General features: G+C 38.7%; 2 protein-coding genes across 2 annotated transcripts; one reads left to right on the top strand and one right to left on the bottom strand.

The window, feature by feature from the left end:
• Positions 1-820: 820 nt before the first annotated feature.
• On the bottom strand, positions 821-6,041 carry cdk2 (cyclin-dependent kinase 2). Its single transcript, XM_054616148.1, has 7 exons — positions 5,322-6,041; positions 3,775-3,852; positions 3,547-3,667; positions 3,272-3,442; positions 2,819-2,920; positions 2,496-2,699; positions 821-1,848 (listed from the first exon to the last, which is right to left on the bottom strand). Exons 1-7 carry the CDS (start codon positions 5,435-5,437, stop codon positions 1,744-1,746), a joined length of 897 nt encoding a protein of 298 aa, XP_054472123.1. The 5' UTR covers positions 5,438-6,041; the 3' UTR covers positions 821-1,743.
• Positions 6,042-9,497: 3,456 nt separating this feature from the next.
• On the top strand, positions 9,498-16,324 carry pmela (premelanosome protein a). Its single transcript, XM_054617481.1, has 13 exons — positions 9,498-9,659; positions 10,913-11,008; positions 11,109-11,255; positions 11,691-11,825; positions 12,523-12,684; positions 12,795-13,079; positions 13,195-13,551; positions 13,717-14,094; positions 14,193-14,312; positions 14,446-14,548; positions 14,743-14,948; positions 15,036-15,126; positions 15,895-16,324. Exons 1-13 carry the CDS (start codon positions 9,602-9,604, stop codon positions 16,046-16,048), a joined length of 2,292 nt encoding a protein of 763 aa, XP_054473456.1. The 5' UTR covers positions 9,498-9,601; the 3' UTR covers positions 16,049-16,324.
• Positions 16,325-16,911: the final 587 nt, after the last annotated feature.

Here is a 16,911-nt window from a genome sequence, read left to right as displayed (position 1 = left end):
ATATATAAAACTAGTTTGCCAAGAACGATTACACTTAAAACACTGAGGGGCAAATTCACAAAAGGACTGTGCGGCTTTAGCAGATTCTAATTCACAAAAAACACAGAAAAATAAGGTTACTATATAAACAAACAAACAAACAAATTATTTCTATCTTCTCTCTCTGCAGGAATATTGTAACGGCAATATCCGGTCCGTAAAACGAGGCAGATAGACGTTGCAAATTATGTGCAATTCTAAGTTCTGTCAGCGGCTGCAATCCATTCTTTGTGAATTAGCCCCTGAGAATTAAGCAGTTTCTTTCCACTTTTTTAACCTTATATTTTAATGTTTAAATCTTTTTTTGATACCAACAGTTCATCTAATTGTAATACAATCTTCCTAGAATTCTTAAAACAATCCTTAAACTGTCTTTACATAATTCGACTGACAATTAAGACATTCATTTGTTACTACATCATCACTGCCATTATTGGGTCATCTCGGCTGCAGAAAATTACAACTGAACAGGTTAACAAAACCATTCCTCATTAATCTGTCTGACGAGAAGCCAACTACATAGGTGGGTGTGAATTAGTGCAGCCAAAGATAAGTGAAGTGTAACAGGAATTTGATTTAACAATGCTAGACAGCATTTGACTCTGGTATTTGAGTCTCAAAAGCTACTTGGAATAATTGTTTCACTTGGCTCCAGAACAGTCTCACTAGAACTCAAACGGTGACAGACTCTGCCGACCCTTCAAATGAACCAACTGAAGCCTTAAGACTAAAATAATCCTCACACAAACAAACAGCAACAGTTGTTTAGACAAGTTTATTTTTTTCAAACTGTAAATAAACAATATCCATAAAAAACGGTTCATCACATTTGAATAAAATCTAGAGTAAGAAAGATGCAACAGCATATTGAATTCTGTAAAAATCTGAATTTCAACAGGTAACGTTTGCATTTCACAACTGTATGTACAAAGCTTAGAACTTCAGTTTGGTGAGAAAACCTGCAAGCAAACCTCAACGACCGATAAACATGTTTGTGTGTTAAACAACCAAAGGTGCTGTTATGAAAAGACTTCAAGATACTTTAGACCCAAAGGTAAAGAATTTAACTGCAAGAAAATCAACCTAAAAGAACACGATTGTAGTCATGTTCTTTTACCACAAACGGTTTGACATCAGCTGAAGATGTTTGTTGTTTGACGACCGTCACTCACGTCTTTCATTCAGTAGCTGCTCAGCCTTACAAAGCATGACATTTGTTATTTGCACTATCCCACAACTTATTCAATCATATTTAATTCTAACTACTATTCTAACTTGACTATTGGAATTTGGACATCTTAAAGCCAACATATAATTTAAACTGTGAAATATAATAGCAGAACAGTAGGTTGAGTCTACCTGACCTGCACTTTAACTCGGTCGGAGAGGCATCCCAATAACAAATAAACATTTACATCAAAAATGGCAGTTGAACAGAAATATATGCAAAATAATGATGTTGAAAATTACAGTTAAACGTTCATAACTATAATAACATAACTGCTGAAAAAACAGCAAAACCCTCGGGACGTCTATGGTCTAGAAAGCTGGTTTTAGGTATTAACAAATATCCATTTAAGTATCCAACATAGCCTTTAGTGTCCACTTTTTCTGTCCATTCCAGTCGTGGATATGAGGCGAAGTGAGGTCGTCCTTATTGCTTAGACATCGTTGGCATTAAAATGGACTGATGTTCTGCTTGACTCAGAGTCTCAGATGAGGAATTGGCATGGTGACGTCACGGAAGTATCGATGTACAAGAGCGTTTTTGGCAGATAACCTTTTGTTTGGGTCGTAATTCAGCATTTCCTGCAAGGAGAAGAACAGAAATTGAGAAATAAAGAATAGGCTAAAACTTATAATAAATTTAATGAATCTGACATTTATTTTCTCGACTGATCGATTCATCATTTAAGTCTAAACATGTCAGAAAATAGTGACAAGTGTTCCCCATTATATTTTTCCACAGTTAAAAGTCATGCATCCAGATTGTTTGTTATAATTGAAAAACAAACTTAAACATAATCAGTTTACTATTATATGTTATTATCAATTATTGAAATTCCTTTAGCTTTTCTATTCCTAGACTAATCCATTAAATCAACTAATTGCAGTAGTTCTACTATAAAGGTTTAATATACTTGAATGCTTAAGTGGAAAGCAAATTTACTATTTTATCTTGTTTGCTTACAAAGCAGTTTTTATATCCTTGATAGGACAAGGGACGAAATAAAATATAAAACATAGCATACTTCGGCCATAGCTTGTAATCAGCTCCTGGATTTTCATCAAAATGAACCGTGACAGACTATCCTGGGACATATGTGCCTGATTTTGTTGCATTTAAGTGCAGTAGTTCATGCTCATTTTCACCAACTTGAACACACAAGCCAAGCTTCCTTCACAGAGGTCATTAATGCTAATTTAATCTTTGAATTATTGACAAATGTTCTCACTGCAAGCAGTTCTCTTCCATCCTCATCAAGGATCGGCACCACTTTGGATAAATCCTGCCGGGCCCACTTGGGGAAAGATGGTTTGTAGTCAGGCATCGATGTGACTCCTGGCCAGACGTTCTCGTCAGGTGTCCCCAAGGTTCGGAAGATTCGGAATAATTGATCAATCTCAGAGTCACCGGGGAATAAGGCCCTCTTGGTGAGCTGTACAACAGTGGACAGTGAGGCACGTCGGTTGGTTAGATGTTACTTTTGATCCATGTGCAGGGTTCATTCATTCACAGATAAGCTTAGAGTAAAATATGAAACCTAGTGCAATTTACCATTTCAGCAAAGATGCACCCGAGACTCCAGATGTCAACAGCTGTGGAGTAGTATTTACAGCCCAGGAGGATTTCTGGTGCTCTGTACCAAAGTGTTACCACCTGAAAAATATCACAGAAGCAGATTGTATTTAGGAAAACACAATTTCGCGGGAAGAAATTAACCAGAATTAAATATCCACAACAATGCGCTGAAACAAAAGAAAAAAACAGAAAACTGCTTTGTTTGGGGACACTCAGCATGGTAAATGAAAAATGAAAAACAATAAACGTGAGTATTGTGAGATGTTCTTCCTGTTGACTATATCGGAATGCCATATTCACTTAGAGGAAGCATGATGGAGTGCATCTTGCCGCTGCAGTACGGTAATTAATATGCACTCAAGGCCATGTAACCGACTAACCAATTTCCTAAAGAAGCATGTTGGGTGTGTGGGTAGCTGTGCACATTACCTCATGTGTGTATGTGCGGACAGGCACCCCGAAGGCTCTGGCTAGGCCAAAGTCAGCCAGCTTGATCTCCCCCTGGGCGTTGATGAGGAGGTTTTGGGGCTTCAGGTCTCGATGAAGAACCCTGTGAGAGTGACAGAAGGCCAGGCCTTGCAGCAGCTGGAAAAGATAACTCTACAAGACACACACACACACACACACAACCAAGTTAAGTCAACGGAAAAATCCAGAGATCATCTACTCTTGATTTCTTGAAGAAAGCAAGACAGATCATTTACCTTAACCAGAGGCAGTGGGATACCAGCAACTGTGAAGGAGTCCATGAACTTTTTCAGATCCTGGTGAAGGAACTCAAAAACAAGGTAGAGCTTGTTCTCAGTGTGGATGACATCACGCAATCTGGAACATGTTAAACAGGGATGTTGGCTTAAAAAACTGACAGAAACAAGTAATACGAGGAATCTTGCAAGCAGGATTTAGCTGAAAGCTAAAAATCCGGAACTTACTTGACAATATTTGGGTGACTGAGTTCTTTGAGAAGGGAAATCTCCCGGATGGCCGTGCTGGGAACACCCTCTGTTTCCCTGAATGAAATACATGGAATACATGGTAAATCAACCGTTATGTTACTGAAGCTCATTCACTTTTCCCAAACTATAATAATGTTTAACTTTAATGTTATTTACTGCAGCCTGGTTTTGTCACAATATATTTGCTTGTTTGAATATGATTTTTAAATCCTTTTATTCTTTATTTTGTGTTTCTTGTGTTGCAAACCGTCAAAGCAACTTAAAGAGACAAAATAACTTTGACTTCCATTGGGGAGAGACGACGAGAGCTGTACAATCTCGCTCTCATACTGGCACTGCATGCAGTCCTGTAAATACATCACTGCACCATCACTGCCAGCTAACATATCAGCCAACACAAGATAAGCACAAGAAACACCAGTCAGAAAACACTGGAGAAAGTGAGTCACTAAGGTCACCTTCTGAAGCCTGGGAAACGAATAATAATGAATAAAACAAAAAATAATCAAATTCTTAAGTATGTTTACATGAAGTATGCGTGTTGTAATAGCACAGTGCACGTAATCAAAAATGTGATCCACATTTAAATGTGCAATATGCATATAGATTTTTTTCAATCGTTTTAACCCTTTTTGTAACCCTATAATGAAGACAGATCAATGCCTTAATGTGTGGACATACATTCTGACCTTTTTTCAATCTGCATATGAATTTAATGTCACATATGTGTTTTGTTTAACCCTATGAGAAAAATGATTAATGTGATGTCAAACAACAGTTGACATTTACTGTGAGCACCTCAGTTTACAGATCAATGCCTTAATGTGTTGGACATACATTCTGACCTGGTTTATGTTCAACACTGATGAAAGTAGTTCTTTGAATACCTATTTGAATACACTTCCTGTAAGTCGCTTTGGATAAAAGCGTCTGCTAAATGACTGTAATGTAATGTAATGTAATGTAATGTAATGTAATGTCACTACAAAAACAACAACACAAAAGTATTTCCTCCTAAATCAAAGTTAAACGTCTGCATATGAATGTTAGATGTCACATATGTGCAGTATGTGTATTTACAGTTTACATTACATTACATTATATTACAGTCATTAGCAGACGCTTTTATCCAAAGAGACTTACAGGAAGTGTATTCAACATAGGTATTCAAGAGAACTACTAGTCACCAGAAGTCATAAGTGCATCTCCTTTCTTAAACAAGCATCTTAAAGCATAAACCAGAGCAAAAGTATAGTGCCGAGGCAGATTACTATGAGAACAATAATTGCAACAGACTAATACGAATATAATAAGTGCTACAAACTACTACGAATAGGATAAGTGCAGTAAACGAATATGAATACAGTAAGTGCTAGGAGGAAGGCTGAGGGTAGTTAGTAGCTGGTGGGTGAGGACACATGATGAATGATGAATGATGAATGCTGGTTCTACATGTCAGACACATGATGAATGCTGGTTCTACATGTCAGACACAGGGCTGGAGGACACCAGTAACTTCTTACGTGTCGAGCCGGATCTTCTTGAGAGCAACAGTTTCTCCCGTCACTTTGTTCTTGGCTTTGTAAACCACTCCGTACGTCCCTTCTCCGATCTTCTCCACCTTCTGGAACGTATCCATGTTGTTTAAAGCAGCAGGACAGGAGGTGTTTAGCAGGTTAGCAGGTTAGCAGGACTCCTCTTTGTGTCGGAGCTAACAGAGACACGGGGACGAGCAGCGCGGCCCCGACACCGACACACAGACCCGCTGACCCACAGACCCGCTCCTCTGGGCCGCTCGGCCGGCTGCAGCACGGCCTCTGGCTCAACGACACGTCCCTTCAGACCAGAGAGGGAGGTAGAGATGTCGGGGTCGGTCAGTCACTGTTTCTGTAGCGATACTACCCGTTACTGTGGCGGTTAGCGGCTGCTCCTCTCTGCAAAACACTCAACCAACACAGGACCGTTTCCCGCGTTACTTCAGCAGCGCTCGTTTTTGTGTTCGACACACACCGACTGATGGAGCCGGGCGGGGCTTAAAAAAAAATCGACTCCTTAAAAGCCGTTTTCGTTAGGAACTGTTGTGAGGGACACTGGTGCCGACAAGTAGGTCACATGTTGTCATTGTGTATTAAAAATACTCCCAGTTTAGTTGAAATGTGTGGTTGTAGTGTCAGTTGGTGCTAGTCCGGATATGAGTCATATTAAACCGGGAGGGACGCAAACGTTTAACGAACACACCTGTCAGATCACACTGTGACGCGTCGATGACGTGTTACGTGATCGACGTAGGAGGCGGAAGTGGTAGTTAAGAAGAAGTCTTGGTTTTTTTGTTGATACAAAATAAGTGCAAACTTCTACAAATAAAACACGTTCATCATAAATATATATTTCAAGAACTGGACAACAGTCTGCTACACAGCCTTTGGGTTTTATGGAAAAACAAATTAGTCAATAAAACAAATATTTTTACATGTTGACACCAAATAAAACACAAGATAAATACAATAAAATAGCATATATATATATATATATATATAAGAGATATATATATATATATATATATATATATATATATATATATATATATATATATATATATATATAGGGTTTATTCAGCTTCATACATCATTTGGTCACACATTTGGAGACTTTGTAGCCAGATTGTTTTACAAAATATATAGGTTAAACAGGCAGTTTTGTTAAATTTTTCACACTTTTTGCACTGAAACCATGTGCTCTGGTATGTTGCTGAATCTCAAATAATGTCCCCTTGTTTCATAGTGTACTGAACAGGACAGAATGAGAGAGAAACACAGTTTCTCCCTCTACTGGCAGTAGTGTAGCTGTGCACCCCTCACTGATATTCGATCATGTGCCTATGTAGAAGCTAGACAAAATAGAGTCATAGACTTTTTTCACGCAGACATTTTGACTTGTTATAGCAGGAAAAAGCCCTGGAGAAACCCATAACATTCAAGATGTCTCTGCTCCATCAATCATTACAACATGTTGCAGCAATTCACAGATTTTTAATGGTCTTTGTGAAGAAGGTCTTTTACACTAATGTTTCAATTCACATGTTTCACTCCCATCATGTGCAGTGGCTTTGTGTGACTTCAAGGGACCGATTAACCAGTTACAGGACCACCGAGCTGCTGGGCCCCCTATGGAACCCCTTTGGGCAACGTGCATCAAAGGTCCCAAGTCAGAATCAGCCTGACATGTTAGTAGTAAACTTACAGGTATAGATAATTAAATAAGAGCCTCCAGTTTAAGTCTCCTGGTATTGTGAATGCTGGCTGGCTCATTGTCAAACTCTCATGGTTTTTTGCAATAGAGATGTGTGTTCTGAAAATGATTCATACTATATCAATTTGAAATATGTATCAGGATTGGTCATGAGGCATTGGATGTCATATGTTACTGCATGAAGAAACAGCCTCTGTTAGAGTAGCACTTACCAGGACTGCACATGATCAAAGCCCAGAGGCTTGACGTGCATCCGCCCAGCAGATTTATGTAGAGTGGCGATTATTTATCACTGACAAAGATAAGGGAGGTTTGTTTATGCCTTGTGAATGCTCACTATTATATTGTATTCATATATTCATTTCCCTTTCTGGTCTAATCTTGTTCGAGCATTTCACAAAACAGATGGCCTAATTGATAAGGCTTTTTTGCCAATAATGCCCCCAAAAATAAAAACACCATTTTCTGTGAGCTAGTGTTTAAGAAACAGAAAGTGTGTCAGTGTGTGTGACTGCAGGTGGAGGACGGGCTCTGTGTTTGTATAATCTTTGGGTATCCAAGCTTAACTGTGGTCCTGATGTCACACTACTTTAAAGCTGTTCCACAAGCTAATTCTTTTTTCCTTATCTTATGATGGCAAATCATTTAGTTTTGGCTTGCTGTGAAGAAAAATACTAAAAAACTGCTATCTTATTCAACCAGTCCGTGAAACACATTTTTAAATACTTACTACTAGAAAGCAGTATTAAAATTTCCAGATTTTTATTATTTCACATGACTTTCCCAGTCTGAAATACAACTCTGTTAATTCTAGAAATCCCCCGAACCTCAGGAACAATGTTATTAAAATACTATACAATGGAGACTAATGAGGAAAGAAGCTAATGGTCGAAATTTGTGGTATGTTAAGTCAGTTGCTCTGTGGAAAGGATTTATTTCCTCCTGAACTCTGCTGTTAGCACATGAGGGGTCACATGTAGTGCAGCCTGAGCAGGCATGAGAGAACATCAGTGGGAAAACCACCAATTGCTATGATTACAGAGCCCACGATGTCTCGGTCTTTAGAGAAAATATGTTTATTTTTTATAGAAATATATGCCCCTTTTTTCAATAAAATATAATAACATAATAATCTATTCTCTATTTAATTTGATCACATTCTTAAAATGATCACACAATGTAGTTCCAGTGATGAAACAAGTCCAAAGGAACAAATTAAATAAAAGGCAATTTCATGACGCACCCATCAACCTTGTAACATTATTTTTGTCACCTTTTTGTTACTTTATGTACTTCAAGCAAAATAATATATTTTTCTTCAAATTCATTTTTTTATCCACTTACAACATCTGGATATTAACATATGTATAGTTTTATAGTAAAGGTCCTGACCAACAATAGTCAAGCCAGCCTCTTTTGTAGCAACGATTTTGCTTTTAATATAGAATATTTGAGGCTGGATTGCAGGCTCTAAATGTCCATTTTCCAGCATTGCAGAACATGAACCCAGGCAATCAGATGTATCAATGATATCTTGTTTCTGGATTCATTGATGTAATTTCCCTTGTGTGACTTGAAGATGCTTAATTTGTAACTTTATTTGTAGAATAAACAAGCAAGAGGAAAATAACACGGCTGATACAAAGCATTACTATTCAAGAATGTGACTTTTGTGATTTTTTGTTTTTTAATCACTTCCAAAATCAATCAGCTCACTCCTCTCAATGTATTCTTGTCCTCATATCAATGAAACTTTGGGTTATGCCTCATAAGCTGAGCATGGGTGTGTCTGCGTCATTGCGAGCACACATTCTTAGAGCTGCAGCAGCCTGAGGTGGACAGCAGGATACGGAGGAATGACTGAGGAAATAAAAGGATGCTATTGATTTGCTGCCCACATACTCCTCTTGTGATGCCCGTGCACACATAGCTCTAAGGTTATATGTAAAAAAACAGGCATGACTCGAGCTCTGCTTACATTCTCACCACTCTCTTTGTCCTGAAGCAGGCATCACGTACACCATTTTCATCTACACTGTGCAGAAAGCATCCATTGATTTTCCAATAATGCACTCAGAAAATATTGTCTTCTTTGAGGTGTATCTGCCACTTTGTGTTCATTTGAATAATTTATGTACACTATATATACCCTTAGGAGTTGTTTTATTAAGTTACTGTACAAGTTCATGAGCTTTTTGGAGAAATTGCATTTATGACTAGAAATTGTCATAAGTACACATAAAGTAAAAGCATTCCCAGCGCAGATGGGCTAGAACATTAAATAAAAAAGTTAATAACAATGTCAAAAACTGCAGGGAAACTCAACAATTTATTGTAAAAAAACACCAATAGCTATCACAACAGTACTCATATCTGTTCTTACCAAAGGGGGTGGTGCCAGCTTGAGACTTCCAATGATGTCAGAGGTGAGAAGAAACCTTCTTAAAGAGAGGGAGAGGACATTTCCTAAGTCTCTCTGGGAGTTGTGTTGGGGTTCAGGACTGCCGGGTGAAGATCGGGGCTCAGTGAGCGGAGACAGACGACCAAATACAGGATGAGGACTCTGGTGCTGTTGCTGCCGGTTTTGGCCTTTACATTTGCCACTGCGATAAGTGAGTACACTTTTTTCCCCCATAAGAATCCACTTGTTTCAAATATTCTTTTAGTGTTTTTCTCATTGTGCACCAACATTGAAATGTTTTGTCTCATTTATCACTTTTACAAAAGATCTAAAGAAACAGATACAGTGGAAAGACCTTAATAGCAACCATTCTTTTGTTATGTTTAAGAAAAACAAATTTGGAAACCTGATTTAAAATTATTTGTTTTAATAGAGTTTTTTGTTGAGTGTGACATAACACCTTATACCAACACAGTTTAACAACAGGGAAAGTGTTTTCTTCTCATTTTCTGTGACTAATCTAAATCAACACATTTGCCATCAATTACACACTAAAATGTTAGTATTTCTTTGTTTGGACTACAAGTTGGGCAGCAAATTGATTGATCTGTCATTTCACGCTTATTTCATGGAAACACACTGCACACTCTGAAGATGAAGATATACAAACTTTTACATGCCCATTTTACGCTTATTCTTATGCGGATGTGCATTCATGACTGTATATCGGCTCAAATATGTTTCAAGGTTTGTGATTCAGAATACTGTTATTTAAAATGGTCTTTTCTTTTCAAATTGGGACATTTTAAAACTATTTGTCATGTTTTTGTGAGGGTAGTTCATGCAAAAATATTTTCACACGCACACACACACGCACACACACACACACACACACACACACACACACACACACACACACACACACACACACACATACACATACACACACATCACATGCTGAGAATAAAACCCAGTGAGCCAGTTGTCTGGGATCCCTCATTCCTCTTACTGGGATTACTGATGCTGCTGCTCAGCTGATAGTCACATGAAAGGGATTGAGGGGGATTGCAGGTCGTGTGACTCCCACCGCCAAGGACCCCGACACTCCTCACCCCTCCTCACTAAAAACATGGACCTGCTCTCGGTTACATAAGCATCTCTATCATTATTTTCAAAGCCTTCTTGATTATAATAGAGACATTGTGCCTTGTTTAAAAAGCCTACACAACTTTAACTCCACTGAAATAAGTAGTTATTAGTATACAACCATTGATTGATCTGACACATAAATATCATATTCACTACACTGACAAAAAAATAAGTTTTTCAAGTTCAGTTTAGGTCATAAATATGGGAAAATTGCTTTTTAAAAATCTATTAACTTATTGATTGTGTAGGAGAATAGGATAAAATGCAAAATCCATAGCGTCTTTTCCTGAAATGTGTTTGTGATATTTCTTCCAGAGCCTAGAAGTCAGTTCACACGTTACCGCTCATGGAACTCACGGATGTATCCGGTGTGGAAAGATGGAGACACGAGATTCAGGAACTGCTGGTTTGGTGAGGCCTCATTTCTTGTTTTTTTAAAACAGGAATGTTATTATATTATGTCTGCCAGTCATTCTTAAGATTTTAAATTGTTGTGTAATCTTTTTTCCAGGTGGGGAAGTAACTTTTGATCTGAAAAACGACGCACCCACATTGACTGGAGCAAGAGCAACCTTCAATATTAATCTTAACTTCCCACCAAACCAGACGATGCTCTCTGATGGGCAGGTGGTCTGGGCCCAGAACTGCACCATCAATGGTAAGAAAACCTTCCCACTGAGGGCAGCTACTGCAGGTTTCCTTTTCATACAAGCTCAGTCCAAATACCACATAGCTGATCATTTTATCACAGATTTGACCACAAAATGATCTTCATGTCTAATTTTTGATGTTGTTTTACAAAGAAAAAATATAGTTTTTAGACTTTCCAAATCAAAATATAAGAAAAAAAATATACATGTTTTTAATAAGACAATGTAGAGCTGATGATGAAAAAGAACAAATTAATCTGTGAAAAACGAGCTAAACCACTGACAATAAAACTGAGTTGTATTATGATAGGACAAAATACAATTAACTCTTTATTGTTGTATTTTATTTCACCTGTGTTACCTCATAGTCATTCAATTTATATGATCAGATGTCTGTTATTGCTATTGATTTATGTATGACTTACAAACGTTGACTTTTTCAGGACGACAGTACCAGGAGGGTCAGGCTGTGTATCCTGATCAGGACAACCGGTCAACTGGAGTTTTCCCCGACGGCACACCGTTCACCAGGAGCCAGAACAAGAAACCCCGCTACGTGTTTGTGTGGAAGGCATGGGGTAAAGATATTTAATTCTGTATTATTATTAAGTCTGTGAAATATCTAGGTTTTCTCCTTAGCTGTATTTAATACTGCAATGGGACATCCAAACCTTCTAAATGCAGCTATGACTACATTACATTAACTTGTAAAATCTCCATAGAGACAAAGAACAGACCATAAAGGGGCTGTACAAGAACAGAGGGGAAGTTTCTGCTCCAGGCAGTGAAGCCCCAGGCCGAATCACAAACAAAGCCTTTTTAGTAAACAACTTGTCAGTGCTAATCTCTGACATATTTGTCATCACCTTTTACATTTAAGACTCACTTTAGCAAAATACATCTTTTAATTTTGCTATTAACTCAAGAAATATATATTTTATTCAATTATTTTGTGAATAATTAGTATTATCTCCAAGAAGTTGAACTAGCACAGTAGTCCTATTTTTATTTTTTATCATTAGGTTTACCCGTTTTGGTAAACAAGTCTGACCCTAAACCAGTCAAAAATAATAAAAAAGTGAATTTGATTCTGTTGGTTTACATCTTCCACAAAAAATCTGTCTTTTTTGTTAAACTTTATCACCAATTAAGTAACAAATCATGTACGATAAAATTAAAGTGACACCTTGAGTGTCTCCAAAATGTGTGGAATCAATTAAATTAGGCTGTGATTACAAGACCACTCTAAGTAATTATAATGTTGCTCTATTGCAGGGCGTTACTGGCAGGTGGCAGATGGACCGTCCTCCTCCCTCACTATCGGTACAGACGACGTCCCCCTGGGCTCCTACAACATGGAGGTCGTCATCTATCACTGCCGCGGCAAAGACAAGTTCATCCCTCTCGGCTACGCCTCCACAGTTTTCTCCGTCACAGGTGACCTATAAAACAATTTCTAACATTAACTTGAAGAAAACATTATATTGTTATTTTATTTACAATCTTCATCTTAAAGGTCTAACTTTTTTTTTTTTCTCCATCCTCAGACCAGGTTCCCTTCACCATATCACTTGCCCAAGTCAATGATGTAAACCAGGACGACCAGAACTTCATCCAGAACCGAGCCATTTCCTTCAGCGTCAAGCTCCATGATCCCAGCCAGTATCTCAACAGTGCCGACGTCAGTTTCAGCTGGGACTTTGGTGACAGCACTGGCACTCTGATCTCCAGGGAACTCACCGTCACACACACATACCTCGCAGTAGGGGCCTTCAAACCTCAGGTGGTTCTGATGGCAAGCATCCCGAACGGCTGCGGAAACCCAACTGCTGGTTAGAATTTAAACTAATTATTCCCCCTTTACCTTTTAGACATACATACTCTCCTATAAGAAGTCTGAACAAAGTTTTGCTCAGTTGTTTTATTTAACTGTAACTTTTATTTCAGTTGTTCCTATTGATGCCTCTGCTGTTCCAGCAGTAGTTGTGATGGCCTCCACCCCTGCCGCTGTCCCAGCAGCACCAGCCGAAGGAGATGAAATTGCTTTGGACGTTCCTGCTTCTGACGCCACTCCACTCGCTGTCTCTGTGCAGCCAGCTGGTGCAGAGGATGGAGAAGTTGTCATTGATACTGATACCGAGGCAGTAGAGGTAGCCTCAGTAGCGCCTGCAGGAGTTGACGCAGCTGTTGTTACAGAGGAACAAGATCCCGCCGACGCTGCTGAAGCAGATGTTGCCGATGCAACAGCAGGTGAGGTGGCCACTGCTGTCCCGGTTGCAGTTGAAGAGCCAGCAGATGCTGATACAGTTGCTGCAGATGTTGCTGCAGATGCTGATACAGTTGCTGCAGATGCTGATACAGTTGCTGCAGATGCTGCTGCAGATGCTGCTGCAGATGCTGATACAGTTGCTGCAGATGCTGCTGCAGATGCTGCTGCAGATGCTGATACAGCTGCTGCAGATGCTGCTGCAGCTGCTGCCGATGAAACTGCAGTGGTTGCAGATGCAACTGAAGAAAATGCGCCTGTGATTGATGCTGCTGCTTCTGTTGCACCTGTTGCAGAGGGTGAAGAAGCTGCAGTTGAAGCCGCTGTCACTGTTGCTCCTGCAGCAGAAGTAGCTGTAGAGCAAGAAGCTGACGTTGTGGCTGCTGACGCTGATGCTGATGTTGCTGCTGCTGAGGCTGCTACAGAGGTTGTCCAAGCTGAAACCGAAGCCCCTGCTGATAACGTTGTAGCCCCTGCTGCCACTGAGACCACAGCTGTAGAAGAGGCAGCACCAGCCGATGACACCGAGGCTGAAGTACAAGCAACTGTGAATGAAGTTGCAGCTACTGCAACTCCTGCAGGTTAGTATTTACAGTAAACGAAAATCAGTATATCTTTTTTTTTTTAAATGGCTCTTGTAACAAAAGCATTATGACAAAAATTTCACTTATTTTTCCAGAGCAACAAACAGATCCAGCACAGGTCGCCCTTGTTGTGGCTAAAAGACAAGCACCTGAGCTAACAGCTGACTGCATGATCTACCGTTATGGCTCCCATGCCATCTCTTTAGATGTTATCCGTAAGTCAATAGAGTTTTTGTAACTATGGCAGTTCCAAAAACTTGTTGTTACTAAACAATTGATAATCTGCTTTAATAGAAACTTCATGATTTAATAATGGTCTCTCTCTCTTTCCACCTTTCAACCCTGCAGAGGGTATTGAAAGCGTAGAGATTGTACAGATGACCAATGTTATAGCAATGTCAACTGAGTTGGATCAGAATGCTGTAGACCTCACCATTACCTGTCAGGGAAGGTGAGCATCAACATCAGCATCATAACTCGGCGTCAAGATGTTTACTTACTGTTCAGTTAAGACAAAAATGATCCTCTAGTTGGACACAGAAACTGTGATTTATGATGACTTATCATGTTTATGAAAATAACATATCCACTTGTGTTTGTTCTCCTTGTATCTATATATCTGCATTCTCACTATCCTTCCTTCAGTCTGCCAAGTGAGGTCTGCACAGTTATTTCAGATGCTGACTGTATCACGCCGATGGAAACTGTCTGTAGTGCAGCTACACCCTCTCCAGACTGTCAAATGATCCTTCGTCAGTTCTTCAATGACTCTGGAGTATTTTGCATTAACGTCTCCTTGACCAATGATGTCAGTCTTGCTGTGGCAAGTGCAAGAGTCAGTGTAACAGTAGGTGGGTGGAAGAAAAAATCCTTAATAACCACTAAAGTATTCAATCGATAGAGTATTCTCTCATCTGTGTGATGTGCTTCAATTTCAGCCTCCGGTGGTTCCCCAGGTGGAACTGCAGCCACAGTCCTGGGGGTTATGGTTCTCGCCTGTGTTGTCTGTTGCATTGGTTTGATGTACAGGTAAATACCCTATTTATCAACTTTTGATTTATGAATTTAATTTGGGGCAAAATAAAAATAAAAAATTGCAATTTTGAATAAATTGCAAACAAAGATACTGCAATAGGGTTAATTGTTTATCCTGGTTTCATTGTCAAAATCACGTTTCTGCTACTGGGATCCTCAGCATCAAAGGTTTTATATTTCGACCCCATTTTTACTTGTCATAGCAGGAAAAACACGAGTGATAACACTAATTATGGCTCTGTTCAATTCAGATGTGTCACAAGCCATGTCAAGAAGCCAGCATGCACATTATCAAAATGTTTGAAGTAACCAGCAAAACTGAATCATTAGCCGCATATAATTTACATATACAGTATTAGGGAGAGTAAGAGGTCCAGGGATTGATCCCTGTGGAATGCCCAAACGGACAGCATCCTGATCAGAGTCTCTACTACATTGCTTTGATATAACATCAGCATGCAAACGTGCTGACAACAATGTAAACATATTGTTGTTTAGCAGGTAATATTTACACTGATCTTAGTCATCTTAGTTTAGAGTGTTAACATGCTAACATTCACCAATAAGCACTGGACAAAACGTTTTACCTAGTGATACGTTTGCATGTATTAAAACAAAGTATTGGACAAATTGACATTTTATCCTCCCGTTTTTACAGTTTTCATTCCTTTTTTACTTTCATATGATTTTGTTGTTGACAGAGACTTTGGCTTTTATTTCATGCCATATAAACTCTTAACACTGTTTTGTGTCTGCAAACAGGCGGTTCAAGCAGTACCAGCCACTAGGAGAAGACCATGGTGACAGTAATGGAGGCAGCTCGGCGGTGACATCAGTGCCTTTGTTGTTGTGGAACTTGCTGAGCCGACAGTCACCAGGAGAGAGTCGACCACTGCTTCAGGGGAGGACTGTTTGAATATCATCATCAGCTCATGCACTCAACATTTACAACATCCATTTAAACATTTACTTTATACACATAATACAGTATTATAACTCCTACTCAATGTATTACACCAGAAACAATTAAGTGAACCAGCCCTGTGTACAACATTTGCAGAAAGAGAGGAGTCAAGTGTGGAATAAAGAAGTGTCATTTGTAGAGGAAAGTGATATTTATTTTGACCTACATATTTTTTATTAATTAGTACTGGTAGTTTATAGAAGCCATAACTTATTCTCTTACTTTTGGCCTACTTAGATTAAACCAATTGTAAAATCAATGTTAACACATTCCATTTCAATCACTTACATCACAGAATGTTATCATGTGTGCTACCCTGAAATGAATAAAGTGGTATTTTATCACCATCATGTGTTTGTTTTTCACCATTTATTTTGTTTTCTGCTGAATGTGATATTCACTGGAGTTTATGTCCTGAATGAATGAAAATATAATGAGAGTAATCATCACAAATGCAAACATTTGGTAAATGTACTAAAGGAGGTCAATACAAGGCTTTGGCAGGCTCAATAAGAAATTGATTAATTGAGTCACCAATACCAAATGTTTCATTTATATATATATACATAGTATTTTAAAATTGTATGAATCTTCTTTTTGTTATTACAGCTCTAATCAATTATTTACCAAAACATTTATCAGGGCTAATCTACTACAACAACTTTATGTTTAAAGAAAAGCTCTAGAACACATCCCATGTTTTCATTGAGCCACAGATTAGATACAAAAACATTTTGAAACATATATTTATATATTCTGTCTTAGAAATAATGTGAAGCTGAATATTCTTAAAACAACAAGATGCCTTGTATAAT

Source organism: Anoplopoma fimbria, chromosome 17 (genome assembly GCF_027596085.1).
Source record: "Anoplopoma fimbria isolate UVic2021 breed Golden Eagle Sablefish chromosome 17, Afim_UVic_2022, whole genome shotgun sequence".
Taxonomy (NCBI): domain Eukaryota; kingdom Metazoa; phylum Chordata; class Actinopteri; order Perciformes; family Anoplopomatidae; genus Anoplopoma; species Anoplopoma fimbria.
The sequence above is the reverse complement of the archived record's forward strand: the minus strand, read 5'-3'. Positions and strand labels throughout refer to the sequence as shown.

Bases quoted from the DNA above. Each gene is read 5' to 3' on its own strand.
- cdk2 (XM_054616148.1), bottom strand. From the start codon at position 5,437: ATGGATACGTTCCAGAAGGTGGAGAAGATCGGAGAAGGGACGTACGGA. The intron at 3,853-5,321 runs GTAAGAAGTTAC...TATTTCATTCAG, and splicing joins AAGAAGATCCGGCTCGACAC to GGAAACAGAGGGTGTTCCCA. The intron at 2,700-2,818 runs GTAAATTGCACT...ACTGTTGTACAG, and splicing joins GGTGCATCTTTGCTGAAATG to CTCACCAAGAGGGCCTTATT.
- pmela (XM_054617481.1), top strand. From the start codon at position 9,602: ATGAGGACTCTGGTGCTGTTGCTGCCGGTTTTGGCCTTTACATTTGCC. The intron at 9,660-10,912 runs GTGAGTACACTT...TATTTCTTCCAG, and splicing joins TACATTTGCCACTGCGATAA to AGCCTAGAAGTCAGTTCACA. The intron at 11,256-11,690 runs GTAAGAAAACCT...TGACTTTTTCAG, and splicing joins CCAGAACTGCACCATCAATG to GACGACAGTACCAGGAGGGT.